The sequence below is a fragment of the Eretmochelys imbricata genome, chromosome 2, assembly GCF_965152235.1.
Source record: "Eretmochelys imbricata isolate rEreImb1 chromosome 2, rEreImb1.hap1, whole genome shotgun sequence".
Classification (NCBI taxonomy): domain Eukaryota; kingdom Metazoa; phylum Chordata; order Testudines; family Cheloniidae; genus Eretmochelys; species Eretmochelys imbricata.
In genome coordinates this window covers 61409310-61432924 of record NC_135573.1, presented here as the reverse complement: position 1 = coordinate 61432924, position 23615 = coordinate 61409310, and the positions used below count along the sequence as shown (strand labels likewise).

Here is a 23615-nt window from a genome sequence, read left to right as displayed (position 1 = left end):
GCCAACTAGTTATCAAGTGTAAACTCCTCAAGTACTATAATTTGACTATAACTATAGCTTTCACATGGAGTCATACACAGTCCCTTTAGGTACTCCAATCTATCTCACCATCCCAGTGAGCTTACCTTTGTGGTATATGGTCTCTGACACCAGGAATCACAGTAATATTCAGAAAAAAGAAAAGGAGGACTTGTGGCACCTTAGAGACTAACAAATTTATTTGAGCATAAGCTTTTGTGAGCTACAGCTTACTCCCATTCTCAAAGTACCAGTCACTTATCCCAGGGCAATTGCACCTTAAACCTCACACCAAGGACAATGCTTATAGCCAGTCCTATACTAAAATATATAAAGATGTATTAATTAGGAAAAGGAAATGAGTTATTTACAAGGTTAAAGCAGGTAACTACATATACACAAATGAGTTACAAACATAAGTTTCAAAAGGTAAAGGAAGCTTCTATAATCAGCAAGCTCTACATGTCCTGTAGGCCTAACCCAAGCTAAGCAGCTGGGGATCTCTTGCTTATGCCACTTTGCTCCCCCAAGTCCAAGTAACTTAGAGATAGCAAGTTCCTTTTGTCTGGGATTTTTATCCCCCTCCTGCCATGTGCTCTGAGCAGAAAACTCAGCTGATAGGAGGAGTCCACTTGCATGACTCATGGAGAGGAAAGCAGAGCAACAAAAATATTTTGTCCTCTTGTTGATGATACATAGGGAAATTCCAGCTGCAAGGTCCCACAATAGTTGATCTGGGACAGATGGACCTTTCCTTTTGGGAACGGTGTAACACTTTCTGTTGAAGATCAACCTTTCACACTAACTAATGTCTTTCTCCTGTCTAGTGATTTATAGTCTCAGAGGTTCACAGCACTCAAATATTACCTCACAATATGGGATACAAATGTTATAAGTGACATTAACACACGCAGCAACTCAGAAGTATGCAATAAAGTCTAAACTTCAATCACATTATCATCATTCTAATACCTGTTTTGACAATACTAACACAGAGGTGAGTCAGACAGATTTCAGCTGTGTATTTGTCAGTGTTCACCTGAGCCATGGGGACCTTGGCGTGAGCTGGCACATAGTCTGCCAGCCAGCAGCACAGTTAGCAATGGGCAAAAAACAGAACCTTGTTTTCTAGACTTTTGAATTTGGGAGATACAAATTCATATCCCTGCATCTGAACTTGTCCCTACAAGATGGGTTCCAGGCCAAATCCAGAACTAGAAGAGACCTGTTTTCTAGTTCTGGTCAATTAATTCTTGTGAGATTGCCACCCAATTTTGCAGAAAGCCTGAGAGTTCAATGGAACTATGTGCAGAATAAGGCAAACTCGGTGTGAGTAAGGACAGAAGAATCAGGCCCTTAATACATAATTATATATTGTGTGTTTTACTGGAGCCCCGAGGAGCCCTAGTTATGGACCGGACCTCATTGTGCTAGGTGCTGTACACACACACAGAACAAAATGACGATCCCTGCCCCATGGAGCTTACCGATCTTGTTTTTTAAAAATCATAGTTACAAATATCCTTCCTAAGGTCCCAGTGTCTGGTTACCAATAGGAAGAATAGCATTTATTGTAACATTTTGAGAAGAATCAGTATTCTGCATCTAGACCTAAAAACCACCCGGAGTGACCTATTCTATTGGGTAGTCATACAGAGTCCTATGACATTATTCTACCAACAGACGTCTAATGTTCATGTAGTAAGTGTGAGCAATTTTTTCCTGACATTTAATTTACTGTGGCTTTTTTCATTTAAGGACCTCAAAGCAGCTGATAAACATCAGTCAAGCTTTGCAATATCCTTGTGGCATAGGTTGTATCCTACCTAGTTTATAGCTAGAAAAACTGAGGCACAGAGAGGTGATTTGCCCAAGATCAGCAAGACTTAGGAGTAGAATCTGTAAACCCTGACTACCATTCCTCAGCTCTGGAGGCCACATTAGACGCTGGGTATACCCAATGCTTGGTCCTCTTTTTATGGGAGTGGAGGAAAATGAAGCAGAAGGCTCATTTTCTGAACTGGGTGAAATCGATCCCAATGCAGAGATCCAGCACAAGGCCTATGCACTTGTTAAGGCTCACTTGTACTGTATTGTGTGATCTTAGGTGGTGCATAGACCTTGTGCTGGTTTTTCGCACAGGGGTAACTGTTATCCACTGTGTACAAAATCTCTTATAGGACTGGATGTTCAGAGCTGCCTGCTCAAGACCCAGGCTATAAAGCCTTATGCCAACATGTAACCAGCTTTTTGTTCTTAAATTTGACATTTTGTTTCCACCTCCAAGCCCAGGGGGAAACAGTGAAATGCCAATCATTGGTTTTATTTTAAAATACAACAAAAGCCAAATTACATCTGTGATTTTAAAAAACAATCAAACCAAAAAAACTAAATCTCAAGTATATTTCCAAATTAGAAAAACATTTAATGGCTAAAACCTGGAAGCATCTCCTCTCCTAAGCCTCCTAAAATCTGCAGGTTAAAAAAAGGCTAAATTTGTTCTTGCTTTCCATTTTTGTCTACAGTTCAGTGTTCGGTTTGCTTATTTTTCTATCCTTTTAAAAAGCTTTAAATCCCCACTGCATAACCTCCTCTGCGGCTGAAAGGATGGTGCGCTGATCTTTTGATTGGTGGGTAACGGATTTGGTTTGATTGCTTGACACAAGAACAATAGAAAGATAAACAATTCCATTTGTGGCCGTGAAATTCCCCATCTGTTGAGTGTGTCCCTGTTCGGAGAGAGCCAGGCAGAGACAGATGAACACGCCAGCCGAGCCTGATGTTAATGACATCAGTCGTACAAGCAGAACATGTGGCACAATAAATCAAAAACTAATTGAACTTTTGGTTGATTATTTTGCCATCCTGCTGATCATTTTAAACACTCCAACATTTTCTGTAACAATGGATTGCCTAATAGCTTTGCTTCCCTGAAACAGCAGGAAACTGCCCTGGAAGGTAACAAGTGATGCCAGCTTGTTCTTCGTCCTCTTATGAAACCCCTAAAGCTGAAACAGTTCTTGGTCCAGGATTATAAATGGTTAAATATTGCAGGGGGGGGGTGTTAAAGAAAAAAGATTGCATTAAAATGACAGTGACAGCCAGTATTTCTCTTGCACCTGTCATCTGGGGATGTCAACAATGGATGTTAGACTAGGTGGGCGAGGTAATATATTTTATTGGACCAATTCTGTTGGTGAGAGAAAGAAGTTTTCAAGCTTAGGAAGAGCTCCGCATACAAAAATGGATTGTTAACAATTCTAGCAGAGGGCTAGCTTAACTTCTGTGTCAATTACATTTGCATGCTGGTAGTGAATGTGCCTCCCAATGGACTGATATAATAGAAGCACAATAATTAGGGGTAACTATTACACGAGTTATGTGAGTGCTCTAGTAAATCTATCCAAGGCATTTCTAATACACCCATCACATGCAGTATCTAGGGCCAAAATTTTCAACTATAGGTGCCTAAATCTGAATTTACACACCCAAAAATTTTTCAGAGCTGTCGAAGAGCCACAACTTCTTTTGATTTCAATGCGGGCTCAGCACCTTTGGAAATTAGACATTTGTTAAGGTGCCTAAATATAGATTTAGGTTCCCAACTTTTGGCACCCATGTTTGAAAATTTTGGTCAAGATACCAAGGATCTAGGCACTATCGTCTGTACATATGCAATTATAGAAACTTTGAAGTACTACATACTTTTCTTACTACATGTGTCAACTACTGGATTCCCATTATATGGAGAGACTTAAAAATGTAAAAGAATATATAACATTAAACCTAAGAATAATCATAAAAAGAATGCCTAGCAGTAGCTTTGCAAAGAGCAGATATCCAATTTGATAATTCACCAGCTGTACAAAACAGCCCCAACTTGCTTACATTACTAACCACTTTTATTCCTGAGGCTTTGGCAAACCGTATAGGAAGAAGGACACACAAAATAAAATGTGGCAAAGGCTTAAGTAACAGCTAAATTAAATCTTTGCATTAATAGAATTCATAGAAAGACAGATGGTAGTAGAAAATGTTGCAATTAAGAATATGGAATGAGATGAGATCACAGCATCAGTCTGTCTTTTGTAGACCTGGACAATGATCACAGAGCCAGATTGGATTAGTGAAACCTATTTACCAGAAGTTCAGAGCAGTTGCATGAAGCCGATAGGCAGTCAGAAGAGAGAGGTGAAAAATGCACCAGATTTACAGCTGCAGCGATGAAAATTTAGAAGTTTTCACCACTGTGATTTCATCCAAATGTGAGTACATGTTAAAGCAGAGTAACAGACAGTGCTGTCGTTTATCTAAAATGTTTTACCAGTAAAGAAATCCTTTCAAGTGATAAACTCATCTCTTTGTGCTACTGTATTGTACTTGCACTTCTGTGTTCTCTAGTTGTTCTGAAGCTAATGGATGCAGATGCCTGGACAATGTCGACGTGAAATATTTCCACAGGAAAAAATGTGAGATGAATGTTCTTGATGCCATGTGATTTTGTTTATATTCTGAATAGGTGATCAATAAGGCATAGCTCAAAACAGTAGGGCTGATTTATGACATAGAAAATAACAATGTAATTCCATGAAGAATTATTCGCTCACCAGAACTGGCTATATATTGAGCAAGTGTCTGCTGGATCAATAAGGGGAACATTTCCAAAATCATGTCCTAGGAATGAATGTGTATTAACATGAATTACATCTGGTGATTTGAAGAATAAATACCAGACAAAACACAGTATCCATTTGATTGAACAACATAGTTTAAACTCAGTAACTGCTTATACCAAAAGAAGCCAGATAAAAGCATGAAAAACTATTTTTGGGGTGGGGAAGGGGGACAGATCTAATCTGCACTTGCAAGCTGTAAACGTAGGCACTCTGCTGCTTATTTCCACAACATGAATAGACGCACTGATGTGGCCAGCATTGTAACTGTTTTCATCTGTTAAATTCTGCGATTCATTCACATAAACATCCTTTTAGCAGGCAAATTACAGAAGCATGTTTCTGCTAGAATTTATATCCCGTCAAGAAAAATATGTTCACAATGGTCTCTCCACCATTTTCACTGCTGTCGTATTCCTGTGCAAGTGGGTCACTAATGTCTAGCTTCATGATTCACTCATACTTCAATGGCTATTCAAGTAGCTATATGTTTGCCAGTGCTGTGACTTCCCTTTCATGCAGTTCCTTTCCTCAGCTCATGTAGGCTGATTGCTGCTTACATTGGCAGAACACACGCAATGATTTGGCCAGTGGCTCACAAATAAGCTGAAATGAGCAAGGTTATTATCATTACACATGTTTATCAGGCACTCACCAAGGAGTATCTGGGCATCAGCAACATAATTCAAATAACAAAACATTTCCCCAAATTAGAGAAAATATGGAAACTCAACACTACCCTGCACTGTTCAGTAAAACATTAAATAGGTTAACTGCCCTGAGAGACATGGGTAATTTTTCTATCAGTTAAACTTTTCTGCCCCCATCTTTAATTAAGTGTTTTGTTTGTAAGGCATCAGTGAATTTAGTCATCACTTACCCAGTGAAATCTAGGCTTGCGTGTGGGGTTTTTTGTTTGTTCATTTCATTGGACACCTCTGGGCTCAAAAACGAGTCATAGCTTATTTATATCATTAATGGAAAATCCCCTCCACTCTGTTCAGTTGGTTTTGTCCCCCTCTTGCACTGTTTTCAAATATAAACCTCACCAGGCAAAAGGTTGTAGGGATGCCTATGAATTCCTTCCCACTTCATGAACTTGGCAAAACTGGAGCCATAACCGCTTAATGGCATGTGTATTATTTTAACTGATGCTTATACAGCCCCCTCCCGCAGCTGAGCACTGTGTCACATTTTATACTTACCTGTAACTATTTCTTACATTGGGGGTACATGCTCAGTGTAGTGAGCCAAGTGAGCAAGCACCATGTGTTATAGTGAGGCAGTATTGTCTAGAGTTTAGAGCATGGACCTGGAAGTCAGGGTCCTGCCTTTGCTACTGTCTTGCTGTATAACCATGGAAACATAATACAGGCCAAAATTTTTGAACTTGGGTTGCTAAAGTTAGACACCTAAATCCATATTAAGACATCTAAATAGTGGCCTGATTTTCTGTGGCAGCTGCAGGTCCTCTGCACCTCTAAAATTAGGCCACTTATTTAAGGGCCTAAATATGAGTCTAGGTGCCCAACATTAGGCACTCAAGTTTGAAAGCTTTGATCTTAACTTCACTATGCCTCAGTTTCCCTCTCTGTAAACTCTGCATGGTCAGACACATTCATCTCTGCAAAGCCCTTTCAGACTATTGGATGAAAAACTCTGTGTAAGAGCAAAGTATTATTAATGGGAGATGAGCGTCCAATATTAACGATACCTCATAGTAGTATAGAGAGAGCCAGAATCATTGCATTAAATGATTCATTAGTCAAATTATAATACCTAGAGTTAACACATCTTCAAAGCGCCTTACAAATGTTAATTTGTGTTGGTAACCCCTGAATTTGAATGATCCCAAGAACTCAAAGTAAAACTCAACTGGAGATTAAGAGTTACACCTGATTTTGCAACAAACCATCCAAAACTGCAGGCTTCATTTGGTTTTGACCAGAGTTTAAGCCGGAACAGAAACGCTTGCCCCAAAACCTCCTCAAACTACAGCAAAACAGATTTAGATTAAAGTTTAGGAAAAACTTCCTAACTGTAAAAACAGTTGGACAATGGAACAGACTGCCTAGGGAGGTTGTGGAAGCTCCTTCATTTGAGGTTTTCAAAAGGAGGCTGGATCGCCATCTGTCTTGGACAGCTTAGACACAACAAATTCTGCATCTTGACAGGGAGTTAGACTCGCCGAATCTTGCAGGCTCATATAACCCTATGACTCCCCCAGTCTCAAAGTTTGGATCTGGATTCAGATCTGGATCTGAACTTCGCAGCTGCAACCTGCCACCTGTCTCTGTAATGGACCTGAACCAGAACACCAAATCCTGCACATCTGAATGATGTAGAAATGATTAATTATTCCTAATTACTGCACAACACTCAAATGTGTGCTAGGCACTTTACAGCACAGGGAGTAAGACCGGGGCCAAACCTGGCCCAGGGAATTTACAATCTAGCTTTAAAGATACAAAGAAAGGCAACAAGTCACAAGAAGGGGATGGGGAGAGGAAACACAAGACCACACAGTTATTCAGCTTAAATATACTGTTGTGCTGGAGGATGTTGGTGGCTACCAGCAAGCACGTCGTTGATCTATGGGCAAGCAAAGCCCTAACTGAAGCAGATGGGTATGCTAGCTGCCTTCCATTCTGCCTAAATGGAAGAAGCAATTGAGCTCCTTTACGCACTAATATAGCTGAAAGTATAGAAGCCACTACCCACAGCACTGGCCACATGGAACTCCTGAGTACAAAATAACTCAGGGAGAATAAGAGGGGTTTCTCTGGGAATGGATGGCAAAAACACAAGGGCATTGACTGGATTGCAGGTTTGTGCATCAGTGGCAGAAGCAAGCAGCAGTGAGAGAAGCATGGGGTAGCATGGCTCCGAGATGAAGCCAAGAAAGAGAGTTTCTTTTGGACAGAGTGCTGGCTGAACAGGCAGGCTTAGAATTGTAAGCAAGGACACTGCCTGCTGTTCCTTGTTTCCACTGTGTTCAGGGAAACAGGACTTGTCTATGTTTTTTGCAAATAAAAGGGATTGCAGCAAAGAAATCGCTCTCGTACTATCAGTTTTCTCTCTGAACAGAAACAATACAGCTAGACCCAGAATAGTAGTTAACCGCTCAAGCCAAAGGGGCAATAATGTATATATCTTCATAGCTTAATAAAAAGTCATTAATATTGTGATGGGATCCCTGGGGTACAACCTGGAACGGAGGTACCGCCTGGGCTTTCACAATGCTTTGCTAGTGACAAGCAGCAAACCCCACCAGGAGCTGTGATCACTCAGCACAACAGCAGGTGGAGCCCCACACCCAGCTAGATTGCATAAAAACACCCAAAGCCTCTCATGAATCACAAGCAGAAAGGCATCAGCCAATTCCCCCCAGCTCCCTGACTTTTCACCCCTGAGCTGTACCATTCTGCCCTGGTCAGAAGCCTGACCAGTGTAAGTTTATATCCCAGCCCATCCCTCCTTCAATGTGGAGAGGACACACACAAGCCTTTGTAACTGAGCTGAGAATTCCCTAGCACTTCAAGCAAAATACACTGTTTTAGGTAAATATAAAATAGGTTTATTAACTACAGAAAGATAGATTTTAAGTGATTATAAATGGTAGGCATAAAAGCACAGAGATGTTACCAAAGAAAATAAAAATAAGTGCACAATCTAAATCTTAAACCTTATTACACCAGGCAGTATTTAGATCAAGCAATGTTCTCACCCCCTGGATGTTACCGTCCTTAATGCACAGACTTGCCCCTGAAGCCTGGACCAGTCTTCTCTGATGATCTTTGTCTTCTTGGCATCCCGGTTGTGTCCAGCATAGGTGCGGGAAGAGAAAGGCTAAGACATGATGCTACTGTCCCTTGTTTTATACCCTTGGCCCATGTGCCTGGCAGACACTAGCCCAGGCATGTTCTGGTGGACTTTGAGTCACAGTGATCAAGCAACCCCCAAGTCACAGTAATCAAGCCATTCCCATTGTGTGGTGCTTGGATAGTTGAGTTGATTAATGGGTGGTAAACACGCATCTGGGCAGGGAGCCTTTGCATGCCACTATCAAACTTACAACATGTTTCAGTAACAACCATACAGCACAATCTCATAACTTTATACACACTAATGATAGACATATTTGGACAGAACAGTGGGTTTCAGCAGATCATGACTTTGCATATGATACCTTACATGGCATGCTTTGTACAAAATATCACAACCATATATGAATGATGAATATGGGGGTTACAAGGCATCATTCTGGAGGTAGAGTGTGTCACAAATATGTTCCATCAGCACAGCTAGATTACCTGGCTCTGAAGTCCACCGTTCAAACCTACCTCTCGTCTCCATATAAAACTATAAACTGGCCCATGTTTACTTGAGTCTGGGCCTAGGCCCTCTCCAAAAATGTCTTTAGCTTGGGCTGTGTCAGTTGGGTAATGAAACCAGGTAAAGTTTGAAAGGAACTATTCACACAGCTCTAATGAATGAGAACTTCACAATATGGCAGCTACACAGTGACCCTAAAATCTGAGAGGGATGGTTTTTTTTCAGGCAATGTCCCCTCTTGCTTTTATTTCCCAATTAGAAGAAAGCAAGAGGTTGTGTTTCCTCTGCAGAGGTCACTTGAATTGAAGGTCTTCCCCTGGGTGGCATTTGATGCAAGTAAAAGCATTGTAGATTTTGAGAGCCACATTACCCCGTTTCCTCCTTGAAGAAAATCAGCTTCATTTGGAGACTTAGTTAGAAGCTCCATCTACTACTATAGAGCCTTTGCATCTGCTTCCTAAGTTTCATGAGTAAAAGGAATGTGCACAAACTATTTTCAAGTGCATATTTCACCTAACATCACTGCTACAGCCTTGCCAATCCCAATTTAAAAAAATCATGACATTGGCTTAAAAATAGTTACATGAGATATTACTAATGCCACCTTTTGGGTTCTTTTTATTTATCTTCTAGTTTTTGAGTCTTTTGGGTGCATTGTTGCCACATTTTTTCCAGCTTCTCTCCTGAATTACAAGAGCTAGAAATTTACATTTTTTTTAAAGGAAAGCCAAGAATCTCATGTAATTACATTGCGTTTCAAGACAATCACAAATATTGTCATCAAACAGCCATCAAAACACAATTCCTATGTTGCCAGCTATGCCTGATACCCCATTGTTCTTTCAGTGGAACAAGAAACTTATCCTAGCACTGCACACTATTGTAGGCAGAGTGAAGGTGTAACCCACACTCCTCCTGCGTGTGGTGTTCTGTCCCATCTAGTGGCTCTGAGACCACTTAGAGAGAGAGAATAATGAGTCTGCTCTCCAGCTTTCACTAAGAGTCATATGGCTTGTAGCTCATGCACTAAGCTCCAGAGGCCCCAGGTTTGATCCTGCCCGCCAACGTCCGCGGGCTGTTGGTGTTACAAAGACACAGCATCAGAGCTGGTAATGACATTTCAAATAAATTGTGCTTGCCTTTTTGATGATCTCATAACAAATTACACCAACCTGAGATTTTCCAGTTTCTATTGCTAATCAACAAAATCCTAAATAATTTATAATATACATCCATGTCTGAAGCTGTCATCTCTCGTGTCAACCACTATTGGACTTTGATTGTGTTTCTTTCCTTCTCTTTGCAGCATGTAGTCCAGCTAGAAGAAAAGCCAAAAGCACGCAACACATCCGAACAAAGAGAGTAAGAAAAATATCCATTTTTTTGTATTCAAGTTGACTTAACTTCTCCTTGAAAATCTCATAAATGGGAAAGCAGACCTTTCCAGGTCAGGGCATGGGGAGCATAGAACTGAAATGGCGTCTGGAGCTGGGGAAAACTTTTAGAACATTTCTGGAAAATTGCAGGTATTTAGAAAAAGGTTTTTTGAACTCTTCAAAAAGATTTGTTTTTCAAGCAAAATTATTCAAAATTAATTTAAAACATTATAACAAAATTAATGACTTAATATCTTGTCAGAAAATGATTGTCTGAAGGAGCTGGGAGGGTAGTTCACCTCAGGAACCAGCCTGTGACTCCCTCTGAGACTTACAGTCTGGTACTTCCCCCTTGATCCAGGGTGATGCAATCTGTGCCAGCCCTTTTTGCTAGCACAGCTTGTTTTTCCCTCTGTGCCAGTTCTGGACCATTAGTTCGTGCACTGAGAGCATTGACTTGTGCATTGGGGGTTGGAGCCAAGGCTGTGCCCACTCCCCCACTCCTGATTACCTCACTCCTCACCCAACTGCTAAAGAGAGCAACAGTCTGACAGCAAAAAGAAAAGGAGTACTTGTGGCACCTTAGAGACTAACCAATTTATTTGAGCATGAGCTTTCGTGAGCTACAGCTCACTTCATCAGATGCATACCGTGGAAACTGCAGCAGACTTTATATATACACAGAGAATATGAAACAATACCTCCTCCCACCCCACTGTCCTGCTGGTAATAGCTTATCTAAAGTAATCGTCAGGTTAGGCCATTTCCAACACAAATCCAGGTTTTCTCACCCTCCACCCCCCCCACACAAATTCACGGAGAGTGAATTTGTGTGGGGGGGTGGAGGGTGAGAAAACCTGGATTTGTGTTGGAAATGGCCTAACCTGACGATTACTTTAGATAAGCTATTACCAGCAGGACAGTGGGGTGGGAGGAGGTATTGTTTCATATTCTCTGTGTATATATAAAGTCTGCTGCAGTTTCCACGGTATGCATCTGATGAAGTGAGCTGTAGCTCACGAAAGCTCATGCTCAAATAAATTGGTTAGTCTCTAAGGTGCCACAAGTACTCCTTTTCTTTTTGCGAATACAGACTAACACGGCTGTTACTCTGAAGTCTGACAGCAGTTGATCCTCCCCCCCGCCACACACACACACACACAAAAGCTCCACCAATCCGGATAGCCCATGCAAGGAAGTAGTGGGGTTCCTTATACCTTTTGACTTCCTTGTGTGGGCGTGAAGGAGAGCTAACAAGTGAACCCAAAGGAGTCCGAGCAGTTAGTTATTAAACTTTTTAACTTTTCAAAAGCTTAAATAGTGAGCTTGTGCAGATGTGTGATCCTGTCCTCATCCTCACTTCTCCTTTCCCTCCTACTGTTTATTACACTCATTTGTTGCAGCTTTCCCTTAATTAGCCTGTAAATTCTTCACGGCAGGGACTGTGTCTACTTATGTGTCCGTACAGCTCCTGTGGGCCCCAATCCTGAGTGCATCTTCTCCGCACTGCTGCAGTGGAAATAACATAAGTGTTAGACTTAGCCCCTGTGAAAGGCCATTTGGCAGGCTCGGATACTCTGGCTCAGCTATTTGGGCCTGGCTTTCTTGTCTTAGGGCCCCCTTTTCCCTCCCTTGCCCTGCCAAAATCCATCTAGCCAGGTCATAATGCCCTCCAAGACCCTTTATTGCTTTCTTTCTTGCTCTTTGACAGTTCTGCCTCATCTTTCTCTCATTCTATCTAGACCCCTCTTTATCAGCTTTGAGACTTTGTCTGGAAGGTACTTGTGCTTGCCACAGACCTGTTTCTTCTGCAGAGCTCCTACATAGAAATCTCTCACCACCATCTTCCATTGTCACAGACATTCTTCTCCAGTTCCCCGGCTGCTCCCTCCCTTCTGGATTATTCTCTCACTCTGTGCTCCAGAGTCAGCAGGCTCCACTCTCTACTTCCCTACCTCTGCTGTGTCTCATACCTATCAATGGACTGAAAACACCATCACACTACATTCCTTCCAATCCCAGTGCTTATTTTTGGTTGCTCAGTCAGCCCATTGCATTCATAGATCTTAATGGGAAGGTCTTAAATGGAACATGAACCTCAAAAAGATTAGTCCCAGCAGAAAGTTTACACTCAAGGTGTTTGAATGAGTAAAAACATTCTCAAACATTCATTCCTACAATCCTAAATCATAATTTAAAATGGCCAGAAAAATGGAATCTCAACTCCATGGGAAATTCAGAGATTTCAAAATTTGGTTTTGTCCTAAATCAGGACAAAAAAATTGAAATCTCAGAATTTGTCAAGAAACAAAATATTGTGACATACTGCATTTGGACTTTACCATTTCATTTGAACTTCATTGTTTTGACTAATATACAATATTAAAGTTGAAATGCTAAAGTCAAAACAAAATACATCTAAATTAGTTTAAACCTGATTAAAATGAAATGTTTAGGTAATCGCCTGTTGAAATTTTTGACAAAATCAAGACATTCCTGCAAAACATTTTGATTTTACCAAATCAGCATTTTCTGACAGAAAACTTTTTACCAGCTCTAGTCATAATCCTGTTCAGCTATTTTTATCCTTTAGCATAATCATTATAATCTCATTATACCTTTATCGCTACTATTAGGCAGTGACTTCTGCAACATTTAATTTGAGCTGTGTGTGCCTGTCTTGTCACTTTTTAAAAGAAATCTTGTACATATTTATAGTTTCTTTTTCTTCCACTCCTAGAGAATAATCCTCTTGATTGTCCTCTTTTGTCAGTGTTGATGATCCCGTGTTTACAATCAGAGCACCACAGCACAAGGATAGTCTATGCACTGAAAATAAGGACATAAACTGGGCTTTCAAAAATAACTAACTAACCACACAAACCTTGTAATTGTTGATTTCCATGCTTCAGTTTAGCGCAGCTGACTAATGTGTAATCATCCAATAGCATTGCACGTGCTGGAAAATACGAGCCTTTGAGGATATTTGTGATGGTCAACTTTTCTTCCATACAAAGAAAAGGAGTAGTTATATTTTTTTCATTTGTACATCTGCCTACTGTTAGCATTGTAGCTCTGCCTGGGTGGCATGAGGTCTTCTACCCTGGTAATCTGAGTGGATGCACAAATTTAATCCCAGACAAGAGCAAAAATAGCAAGCAATCTGGAAACCTGCCAGGTTCTTTCATAGCAGCAGCACTGGAGCATGCCAGTGTTGTATTAAGTGATTTATACATTCATGTGACTGACCTTGTGAGGTAACCTCAGTCACTTTAAAATTAATCCTTTCCAAGAGGGCAATCATGGAAATTAACAAAAAGACTCATGATTTAAAAATTCAAATGTTCCCTCAATATGCTCATTTTTGACCTTCCTACATTTTCACTATAGGACACCCCTCATCTGTTCCTCCCATTCTCCCTTCTTCCTCCCCCAAAATGTTGACTGGAATTATCTTGATTGAATACCGAAAAATAGTCTTGATTGAAACTGACATTTGATTACATAGCAAAAAAAGTGGCAAATATTGCTGTACACTCTAGCACTTCCACTGCTAAAATTAGTGCCTAGTCTGCCCAGTGACAAGAACGTAGCTCATAAAATATGACATTTTTCCATTGACTGCATAATTCTTTAGAGGCTAAGCTACAAAATCACAATCAAAGTCATGTAATTAATTGCTTCACCTTTGTTTGTTTGCTTGGATCTTTGGAATGGGAATGCTGTTTGTTCATTCCAAGAGTGTTTTTGTGTGTTGTTGCTATAGCCCGCACATTATTGTGCGACACGCCTCAATCCTACCTTGCCCATTTTTTCATACTGGTTCCAAGCTCATTTTAACACCGGCGCTACGAGACAGCACCACTGTGTACTGCCTCACTGCTGTTAAACCATAACTACCAGTTGTTGAACTCAGTAACAGAAGTCGGTGAAAATTGGCCTCTGAATTCAGGAGCATGGGAACAGGGTAACCCAGTAAAGCATAGTAAAAACAGTAATCAAATATTTAGAGAGAAGCTTAGTAATGCTACTTGATGTGGATGGTTCTGCCAATAATTGGCAATTCACCTGAATAACTTCAAAACCCACATAGCTTTTGATTTACTGTTACATCTAGCAAAGAAAAGTGATTTCAAAATAATCTATGTGATTTACCCAACATGTTCCTGATGACCTAAACCAGTGTCAAATCTTGTTTAGATCTAAACTGGGCTGCAACAGGTTTGGTTTCCTGGCCTACCTACATCTTGACTTCTTATAGTAACACGTTGGGTAGTCCCAGTCATGATGAAATTACGCATTAGGAGATAAGGAACTGTGAAAATGTACTGCTATTAGTTAGATGTAGCAAACAAATGTATGCGTATGTGGGAATGTTCAGTAGAGGGTTATGCTGTTACATTTGAGTTAGTGTGACAGAAATGTTATAATTTATTGCTATGGTTCCTCATGCCTGAAGGCTTCTTGTCCCTAATATAACTAGAAATCTTAAAAAACATAGGTAACAGGGCTAAATAAATACATCCTACGATTAGCACAGAGTTGAAAACAAACCACTTACCCACGTACACATGGAAGCCTGAAATTTACAAGGCACAGGTGTACCGCTGGGCCTACACAAAGCTTTCCTGAAGTCAGTGAGGCTCTGTGCAGATGCAGCAATCCACCTGCATGTCATAAATTGCATAAATCAGAACCTATCACATATTCTTTCTTGCCCTCACAACTAGCATCATACTTACCAAAGACACCCTCTCAAGGCCAACTTCAAAGCAAAGGAACTGAAGTTCCTCCAGTCTGACAAAAGGGTGTGACATCCTCTGTCATACATCAAGGGGGAGAGCAATCCACTCCCTACCCTGTCCCCAGGGCCAGGAAGAAAAGATGGGCTTTGCAGAGTGCCCTAAAATTAATACATCTGGCCTCTGGCAGAGCAAGGAGGAAAGCAAAATCCCATAGTTGAGGATCTTAATGGAGAATGTCCTGCCAGCAGCAGCTTCATCCAATTGATAATGGTGCAGTCTGAGTGTCTCTGCTGACCAAATTATGGCAGCGTGTGATGGGCCTCCAATAACCAGGTTCCAAACCATCCAGGGTTTTGTTACAGCTTGGATTGCATGCACCTTAGTAACAGCTGATGCAGATCCTCAAGAGTGTGGATAATGTGCTCCTATCATCAAACTCCACTTAATATGTGGGCACCACATTTGGGAGTTTGCAGAGTGTGAGTAGCTGCTACAGGGGGACTGGGAGATTGCAGTAGCTACAGGAGGGCCAGTAGTGACTGCCTGAGCAGCAGCAAGAGGCCTACGGCTATTGGCATCCTTGGAATCAGGGCTTAAATGCAGCTGGAGCTGTCCAGAAGAGGGAGGTAAATATTTTCAAATGCCTGGGGGAAGCAGAGTACCAGTTTCAGGGGCTCTGCAGGGCCTCATGGGGGAACCCCGGGACCCCAACCTCCAGCACATCCCATGGGGCTGAAGCCTGGAACCCAGGAGCACGCCACGGAGCTGAGGCTCTGAGCACCAGCAGCGCAGTTGAAGCATGAAGCCCCAAATGCGGGGTAGGGGGGGAAATCCGGGAAATAATCTATGAGAATTTAAACCCTCCCTATTCCTTTGCCCGCTGATGCCTTTCTTCTTGCATTCTCTCCTGGTCTTCTGAGAGAGGAAGGCAGAGCTGAGAGTGTGAAGGTCTCCCCGCATGCGACCATTCTGCCTCACATAGGCAGCGCGGCCATCCCAGAGAGAACCTAAGGTGCAGGGGCCAGTGGTGCAATGGCTAATGTGTCTGACTATGGCTAGGGAGAGTGCAGGCTTGTGGTGTGTGCCTTCACCCCTCTTGTGGCAGCCCAGCTTTTGAGCTCCCCTTTGACCTCTTGCAAGCAAAAGCAAGCTCATTGTGCTCTTCAAGGGGCCACTAAAGCAAGCAGCCACATGCACACCCCTGCAGTCTGTGGAGAGGATGCTCCGAGCACGAAGACGAACCGGGAAGAAGACTGCCCCAGGTACAAGACTACGGAGAATTATATCCACAGTGTTTCAAGTTGGGCATCCAAAAACCACCGTTTTCAAAATCGGTTGTCACTTTTTAAATGTTCACTTTAGCCCTTGAGATAAATACGGGAAGATGCACATACATATTGCAACTGCAAAGAGAATGCAGGTCATTTTCCAACATGTTTATCATTCCTCATGCTCACACTTCAAAATCAAAATATTCCCCTTTCATTTATGGGGAAACAGGCTGAAGGACTAAATGCAACAGAACCAGTGATAGAGATTCCAATGTAATGACTTGAATGCCTTACATTCATACATAGCTCCAATGAAGGACGTTTGTAATTGGATAGTTTTGTCTCTTTCCTGTAGGTGGTAGCAGTGTCTGATTATCAGCCCTACAGGACAGAGGATTTGCTTCCAAGCCAAGGCGATCTCACCCAAGTCCTGTACAAAGATGCGGTGCAGAACTTTGGCTGCTTGCAGAATGAACAGGAAAGGTTCTGTCCCACCAAGCACAGTAAGTCCTCGGCTTTGACTTCATTACGCTGCCATCTCTGTGCTGATTGCTCAGAACATCATTTGATGTTGCAGCCTTCTAGTTTCATGAAGTTTTCATTAAAATGGGTATCTCAAAAAAATTCAATGCCAAAAAATGAAAAATTCTACAAAATTCTGCATATTTATCTGTCACAATAACACAATGTAAACATGCCAGTTGATACGTATTTTGAAATAAATTACCAAAATAATACAAACAGCTATGTCTATAACAATACAGACAACAAAAAAGATTCAGAAAATGTTTTTTGACAAATAGATTCCTTACTAGGCATATTAATAGAGAACTCTGAGTAATCATTAATTTAAGCTACAGTACAGAAATGTATTTCCCGCACCAATCAAGAGCACTGCAAAGGCTTCAGGGAGTCAGGGATGATGGAGGAGCATGTGTCCTTGCACCCCCACTCACCCACCCCTCCTCCACCCATCCTCACATGTCCCTGCACCTCCTTCCCCCATCTCCATGTGGCCCTGCACCGCCACTCTGGTACCTCTCCCGCCAACCCCATGTGGCCCTGCTCCCCCACTCAGCCTCCACCCATCTGGCCCGCCAACTAGCCCTTCTGAACCCCATATTGTGACCACCTAGCAGCCCCATGTGACCCACACTGTCCATCCCCCCATATCCTGTGCCTCCTGACCTGGCCCCATGGCCAGAGTACTGTGAGGAAGGCAGCCTCTTCTCTTCCCTATCCACAGCTGGTGCTGGCCCATGAGCAGTTGCTCTCTGTTCTGGTGCCACAATGGCCCCTGCTGGGTGAAAGGCATAACCACAGTACCTTTCTCGCAGAATGTATTTTCTGCGGAAAAAAAATCTGCACAGCACATGAATTCTGTGCATGTGCAGTGGCGCAGAATTCCTCCAGAAGTACAAAGCAGGTCAGCTGTTTCTGAGAATACATTTTTTTGCCAATGTTAAAAAAATTCTTGCAACTCTTTTTTTGTACCGCTTATGCTTTATAGCAGTCATGAAACTTGGCAGGGAGGTGGCCTTTGTGTCATGAAAGTGCCTTTAGCCCGCCCATGACAATCCACCCAAATTTGGCCAAGTTCTAAGCCTTTGAAAAAACACAGTTCACACATGATCAGTAGAGACTTCTTAGATTTCACTGAGCCTGCTCAAGCCTGACAGGGGTTCACATGCACTGTGACCATCCCCACAGTGACTGAGCATGCTCCAGCCCAGAGCTACTGGGGCTCAGAAGGACTTACCTTGTAACAGGTGCTTCAGGCCTAGATGAGGCCAAACACTCAAACTGATAGCAGGGAGCCTTTCTCTCCTGTAGTCTCAGTGAGCCTCAGTTTGAAGGAGCCGGCATCTGATTTGAATGAAGAAGACACAAAAGCTGGGCCAGTAAGGAGGGAAAGGAATAGATTGGAACAAGGAGTCTGGGGAGACTGGGACTAAAGGTGGAGAGAAACTGACTGGTATTGGCTGGGCAAGGAGAGTAGGAGCTGGAGAGGGGGTGGGGCGGGGAGGCAGGAACTAGGAGCCAATTATGGGGAAAGGGGAGGCTGGGACTGGTTGGGCAAGGACACTGGAACTGGGAGCCACTGAGGCAAATGATGGGGAACTGAGAGCCAGTTGGTTGGGAGTTTGGAAACACAGACAGGATGAGTAGCTCAAGAGGAGATCAACTGTGACTGACTGGGCAAGGAGACTCGGACTAGGAACCAATGAAGGGGGGAATGAGCCAGATCTGACAAGGAGCTGGAGTGTGGGGAAAGAATTGGGAGTGGCTGGGCAAAGAGACTGGGACTAGGAGCCAGAGACACAGATTAGATGAGGAGTCTGAGGAGTGAGACTAGGACTGGGGGACAGTGAGGGCGAGGGTGAGGGAGAAATCAAACAAGGAGCCAGGAGAGGGGTACTAGGATTGGCAGGCAGGGAGAGTGGGACTGGTATGAGAAGCCTGAGGAATGGAAACTGGGACTGGGTAGGTGAGGGGAATGAGACTGGAGTCAGGGATGGGAAAAGAGTCAGGACTAGGAGAGGGGCAGGTTGGAGGGTATGGAGCAGACCGGGACAAGCTTGTGGGAAATAGGCAGAAGTGTCTGTGTCCACCATAACACACTCCCCTCCAGAGCCTGGAATGGAACTCAAGATTCCTGAGTCTCACCATTCCTCTGCTATCAACAAATATCTGCACTCTCATACCCCCCTAGATCTGGTCCACACAGAGGATGACAAGCTACTACTGCTATCAGTTGCGCCATAGCTCAGATGGAGGAGATCCAACCCTGCTGATGAACCACATAGGGGTCAATATGATGCAATATGATGGAATCTCTGTTTTTAATATTTGCTTTGAAAAATAAATCTAGAAAAATACACACACAAAAACAATGTTAAAAGAACATTATTAAGGTAGCAAAGTGAAGCTCTCAAAAGTATGGAAATGCCTGAATTGAGGGAGGTAGGGGGAGATGCTCTTTGCAGCTTCCTTTTTTGCCCCCACACAAGGCCATGCACAATGAAGCATGGAGTAAGGACCTGAAGGCTTGGTCCAATGTTAATAGCTGAAGTTACCATTTCAAAAGCCAAAGAATGGGAGATTGAGTGATTTTGCCCTACCGCATTGCAAGTCTACTTAAAAAATTCCAAGTTCTCCCATTCCTATATAACAAAAGGTAGTCAGCCCTTTTGTGATATAGATCTTTGTAATTGGCCATAGTCAAATCCAATAGGACTATAACTCTAATTACTGGATCTTTCCACATAATCTTTTAATTACATAAAGTCCAGGAGAATAATTACCAATAATAGCATCTTAATTATGCGTTGCAGTGGGAATTTCTGAACAAGAGTCATCAAAATCCTGTGATAATCAGCCGGATGGAAAATCTTCTGTAAGTAAAATTCAGTAAGACCAGCTACCTGTATGTGATGTGCTTTAACTAGTAGATGAAATTCAATGCTGCTAAGTGCAAACTAATGCAAACTGGAAAAAATAATCCTAACTAGATATATAATGAGTTCTAAAATGCCTGTTACAACCAGAGAAAGTGATCTTGGAGTCACTGTGGATAGCTCGCTGAAAAACTTCTGCTCAAAGCGCAGCAGCAGTCAAAAAGGCTAAGACTATGTTAGTAACTATTAGGAAAGGGATAAAAAATAAGATAGAAAATATGATAACTGCACTGTATTCACGGTGTGGGCATATCATGGATTTATACTATGTCCAGTTCTGGTCGCCCTATCTCAAAAAGGATATAGTGGAACTGGAAAAGGTTCAGAGGAGGGAAACAAAGAGGATCAAGGCTATGGAACAACTTCCATATGAGGAGAGACTAAAAAAGATTTGAGCTGTTCATCTTAGAAAAGAGATATGGTAGAAATCTATAAAATCATGAATGGTGTGAAAAAAGTGAATAGAGAATTTACTCTTTCGCCCAATACAAAATTCACGTCACCTACTTGCATTTAAACTGGTCAAATTGGACTAGATTCGCAAAAGCAATTTCTGACATTTTTAATGATTGCTTCTTGGAACAACCCTAGAAAACACAAAAAGGAAGATCTAGTCTTCTCAGTTTAATCCTATGTGACACATATAAATTGGTTCAAGAAAAGTGGAGCCACTAAGTAATAGTGACCACAGTGAATTAAGTCCAACATCCTCAGGAAAACTAGCCATTCTAGTTGTAGCCTGAAGTAGCGGTAGTAATAATATCTCGCTCTTATCTAGCCCTTTTCATCAGTAGGTCTCCAGGTGCTTCACAAAGGAGGTCAGGATCATTATCCCCACTTTACAGACACAGTCAGGGCCCAATATGGAGTTGCACCCACTAATAGCAGGTGAGTAGTTGCCCCTCAGTACCGAAGAAATGATTTACCAAAAAAGCAGTGAAACCTACCGGGTTTTTTAGGTGTCAGTCTCACAACCCTTGTTCACACGAGTGATCCTTGCTCACAAGAGCACCTCCATTGAAGTGACTATTCACATTAGTAAGGATTATTTTGTGGTTAAGGGTTCAGTGATCAGGCCCTTAATTTGCTCTCCCTTTCAGCAATTTATGGTATTTTTAAAAATCTTTCCCCTTAAGTCCCCAAGTAACCTGCAGTCCCCATTCATTAAAGAAATGTGTAAAAGTTTCTTAATGACCTTTTTCTTCCCTAGCAACCTTCAGCATTCCCAGTCACCCATATCACAGTGAAACGGGCTGCAGTCACAGAGCCAGCTACACAGGACAGTGCTTCTGCAGAAGTGTAAGTCCCCTTTCGATACATCCACCCACTCCTAGTGCAGTTCTGCCTGGGACTTCAAGGCTCTGTCTGTAAGGAAAAACAGCAGGTGGCCCAGACTGTAGGTCATCAATTCACACACACATACAAAAAGTCAGTTTCAAATTACCCATGATTGGAGTAATAAACCTCAATGGTCTATAGTAGATGAGTAATTAATTTCCAAAATATTTGCCTAAGGTGTTATTTTCTTGATTATGCACTATTAACCTAGGCATTTTAGATCTTAAGGCTATTTAAAGTGTTAGACATATGTCAATTTAATTTCTGTTGCTTAATTAGAAAAAAGTTAGTGATGTCTGAGTAATTATTTATAAACATCTAACTAGTGTGTCATCGTGAGTCCAATTTACTCAAGCCAAGGTCTCCCTTAGAAAGTAAAAGGAATAGACAGGGTCATTACATGTAGATACTGGCCCAAGTTCTGCTCTTGATTACATACTTCAGACCCCTTGATTACACGACTTCAGACTGAAGTCATCTGCAGAATTTAACCCAAAGCACTGAGGCACTATAAAGTGCAGTTTCCTTATATTTCTAAACAGATAATTATATTAAATAGAAAATGGCTCCTATGGGCCAATTGGACACCTCATGTAAATTAATCTGTCAATCGAGTTACACCAGAGATTAATGCAGATAAATGCATTGGTATCTGGAGGCAGTAACAACCAGCCCATATTTATTCTCATCATTATTTAGACATGTCATAGCACTTTACACTCAAATTATATACCTGGGGCCTGCTCCTCTGGTGTATCTCCACTGAAATAGATGGAGCTACACCAGTTTACATCAGCAGAGGATCTGGCCTACGGTGCCTGCTGCAAAGATCTTACAATCTAAGGATGTCACAAACACTACTGGGCCTAGTGCTTACCTGCTTACCACCAGACTTAGGAGTTGTCTACACTGGAGCTGGAGATGTGAATTCGAGCTTGAATAGGCATACCTGTGCTAGCGCTGATCAAGCTAGTGTGCTAAAATAGAAATGAAGCCACGGTGGCACTATAGGTGGGAGGGGTTAGCTGTCCTGAGTATGTACCTACAGTCTTGGACAGGATTTTACTCAGGGCAGTTAACCCCTCCCATCACACACATTGCTAAGACTACTCTTTATTTTTAGCAAGCTAGCTTGATCAGAACTCGTGTGTGTATGTCTACTCGAGCGGGAAATTACACCTCCAGCTCCAACGTAGGCATACCCATAGTTAAGGCTAAGATTTTGTCATGGTTATTTTTTAGTAAAAGTCACGGACAGGTCACAGACAATAAACAAAAATTCAGGGAAGCGGTGACCTGTCTGTGACTTTTGCTGCTGCATGGCTTCCCATGCCACTGTGGTGTGTGGAAGCTGTGAGTTCCCCCCTCCACCCACAACGGCTGGGAGCTGCAGGGTGACCATATTTCCCAAATTGAAAACGGGACATCCCAGCTGCTCGCCTAAGGCATTCCCCTTCCCCTGCACAAGGCTGTCACCCATGGCTGGAATCCCGAGGGCCCCCTCAGGAGTCTGTCACCTGTCACTGGAACCTTGTAGGGGGCCCCTGTCGCTGGAACCCTGCCAGGGCCCCACTGGCTGCCAGCTCCAGAGTCCTGCAGCCCCTGGGGCTGAAACAGAGAATGTCACAGAGGTCTCTGGAAGTCATGGATTCCGTGATTTCCATGACCTCCGTGACATAAACATAGCCTTACCCATAATCCATTGGCTTTAATGGGGAGTAGTAAACACTATACCCATTAGTGTTTTTAGGATTGAGCCGTAATGTAGGATGTGATCCTGCAACCCCAACTCTCACATGAATATTCAAACAAGGAAGTGATAGAATTGAAATAATTGGACTAGATGGGGTAAAGGCCCCACCAGGCATTAGCCTATCAAGATCTTGCTTATGGGTCAGGTGCAGAGCACAGCCCCTGCTCCCTGGATACTTTCACCTTGCAAATAAATGGATGAGGAGGAGGCAGAGAGGGGAAGAGAATGGGCAGAGCCTTGGCTGGGCCTCTCTTCTCACTGATTTGAACAGAAGGCCAGGCACGAGAGGAAAATAAACTGCACTCTTTCCAGAGCTGCAGTCACTTCTCCTGGAGCAAGAGGGGAGAAAAGGAATTGTGGGGCAGACCAGTCACGTGCTGGCCCTTAGCCGGGGCTGTGTCTAGGCTCAGTCTAGCCCATTGGGACTGCTGTCATGAGCAGGGAGGTTTGTGGAATCAAGCCTCTAGACATGACAACAATGAGGTCAAAGAGGAGTCAAAGGAAGAGGTGAGGTTTGCACAAAATACAGTCCAGCTATCACTCTGTTTTGCAGTGTTAGTTTCACTATTTGAATTGTATTTATATTTAATCCATATTTTGCTCACTTGGCACAGAGGGTCAGTGTTAGAGAGAGTCAAAAGAATGGGA

The 23615-nt window shown here is 42.5% G+C and overlaps 1 protein-coding gene across 1 annotated transcript in view; it reads left to right on the top strand.

Moving 5' to 3' along the window:
- Positions 1 to 23615, top strand: part of VXN (vexin) — a 31993-nt gene that overhangs the window by 4107 nt on the left and 4271 nt on the right. Inside the window, exons 2-6 of the mRNA XM_077808980.1 lie at positions 4111 to 4283; positions 10333 to 10388; positions 16774 to 16921; positions 19754 to 19815; positions 21087 to 21175. Coding sequence (XP_077665106.1) covers positions 4217 to 4283; positions 10333 to 10388; positions 16774 to 16921; positions 19754 to 19815; positions 21087 to 21175 — 422 coding nt within the window. The 5' untranslated portion in view covers positions 4111 to 4216. The remainder of the gene's footprint in view (positions 1 to 4110; positions 4284 to 10332; positions 10389 to 16773; positions 16922 to 19753; positions 19816 to 21086; positions 21176 to 23615) is intronic.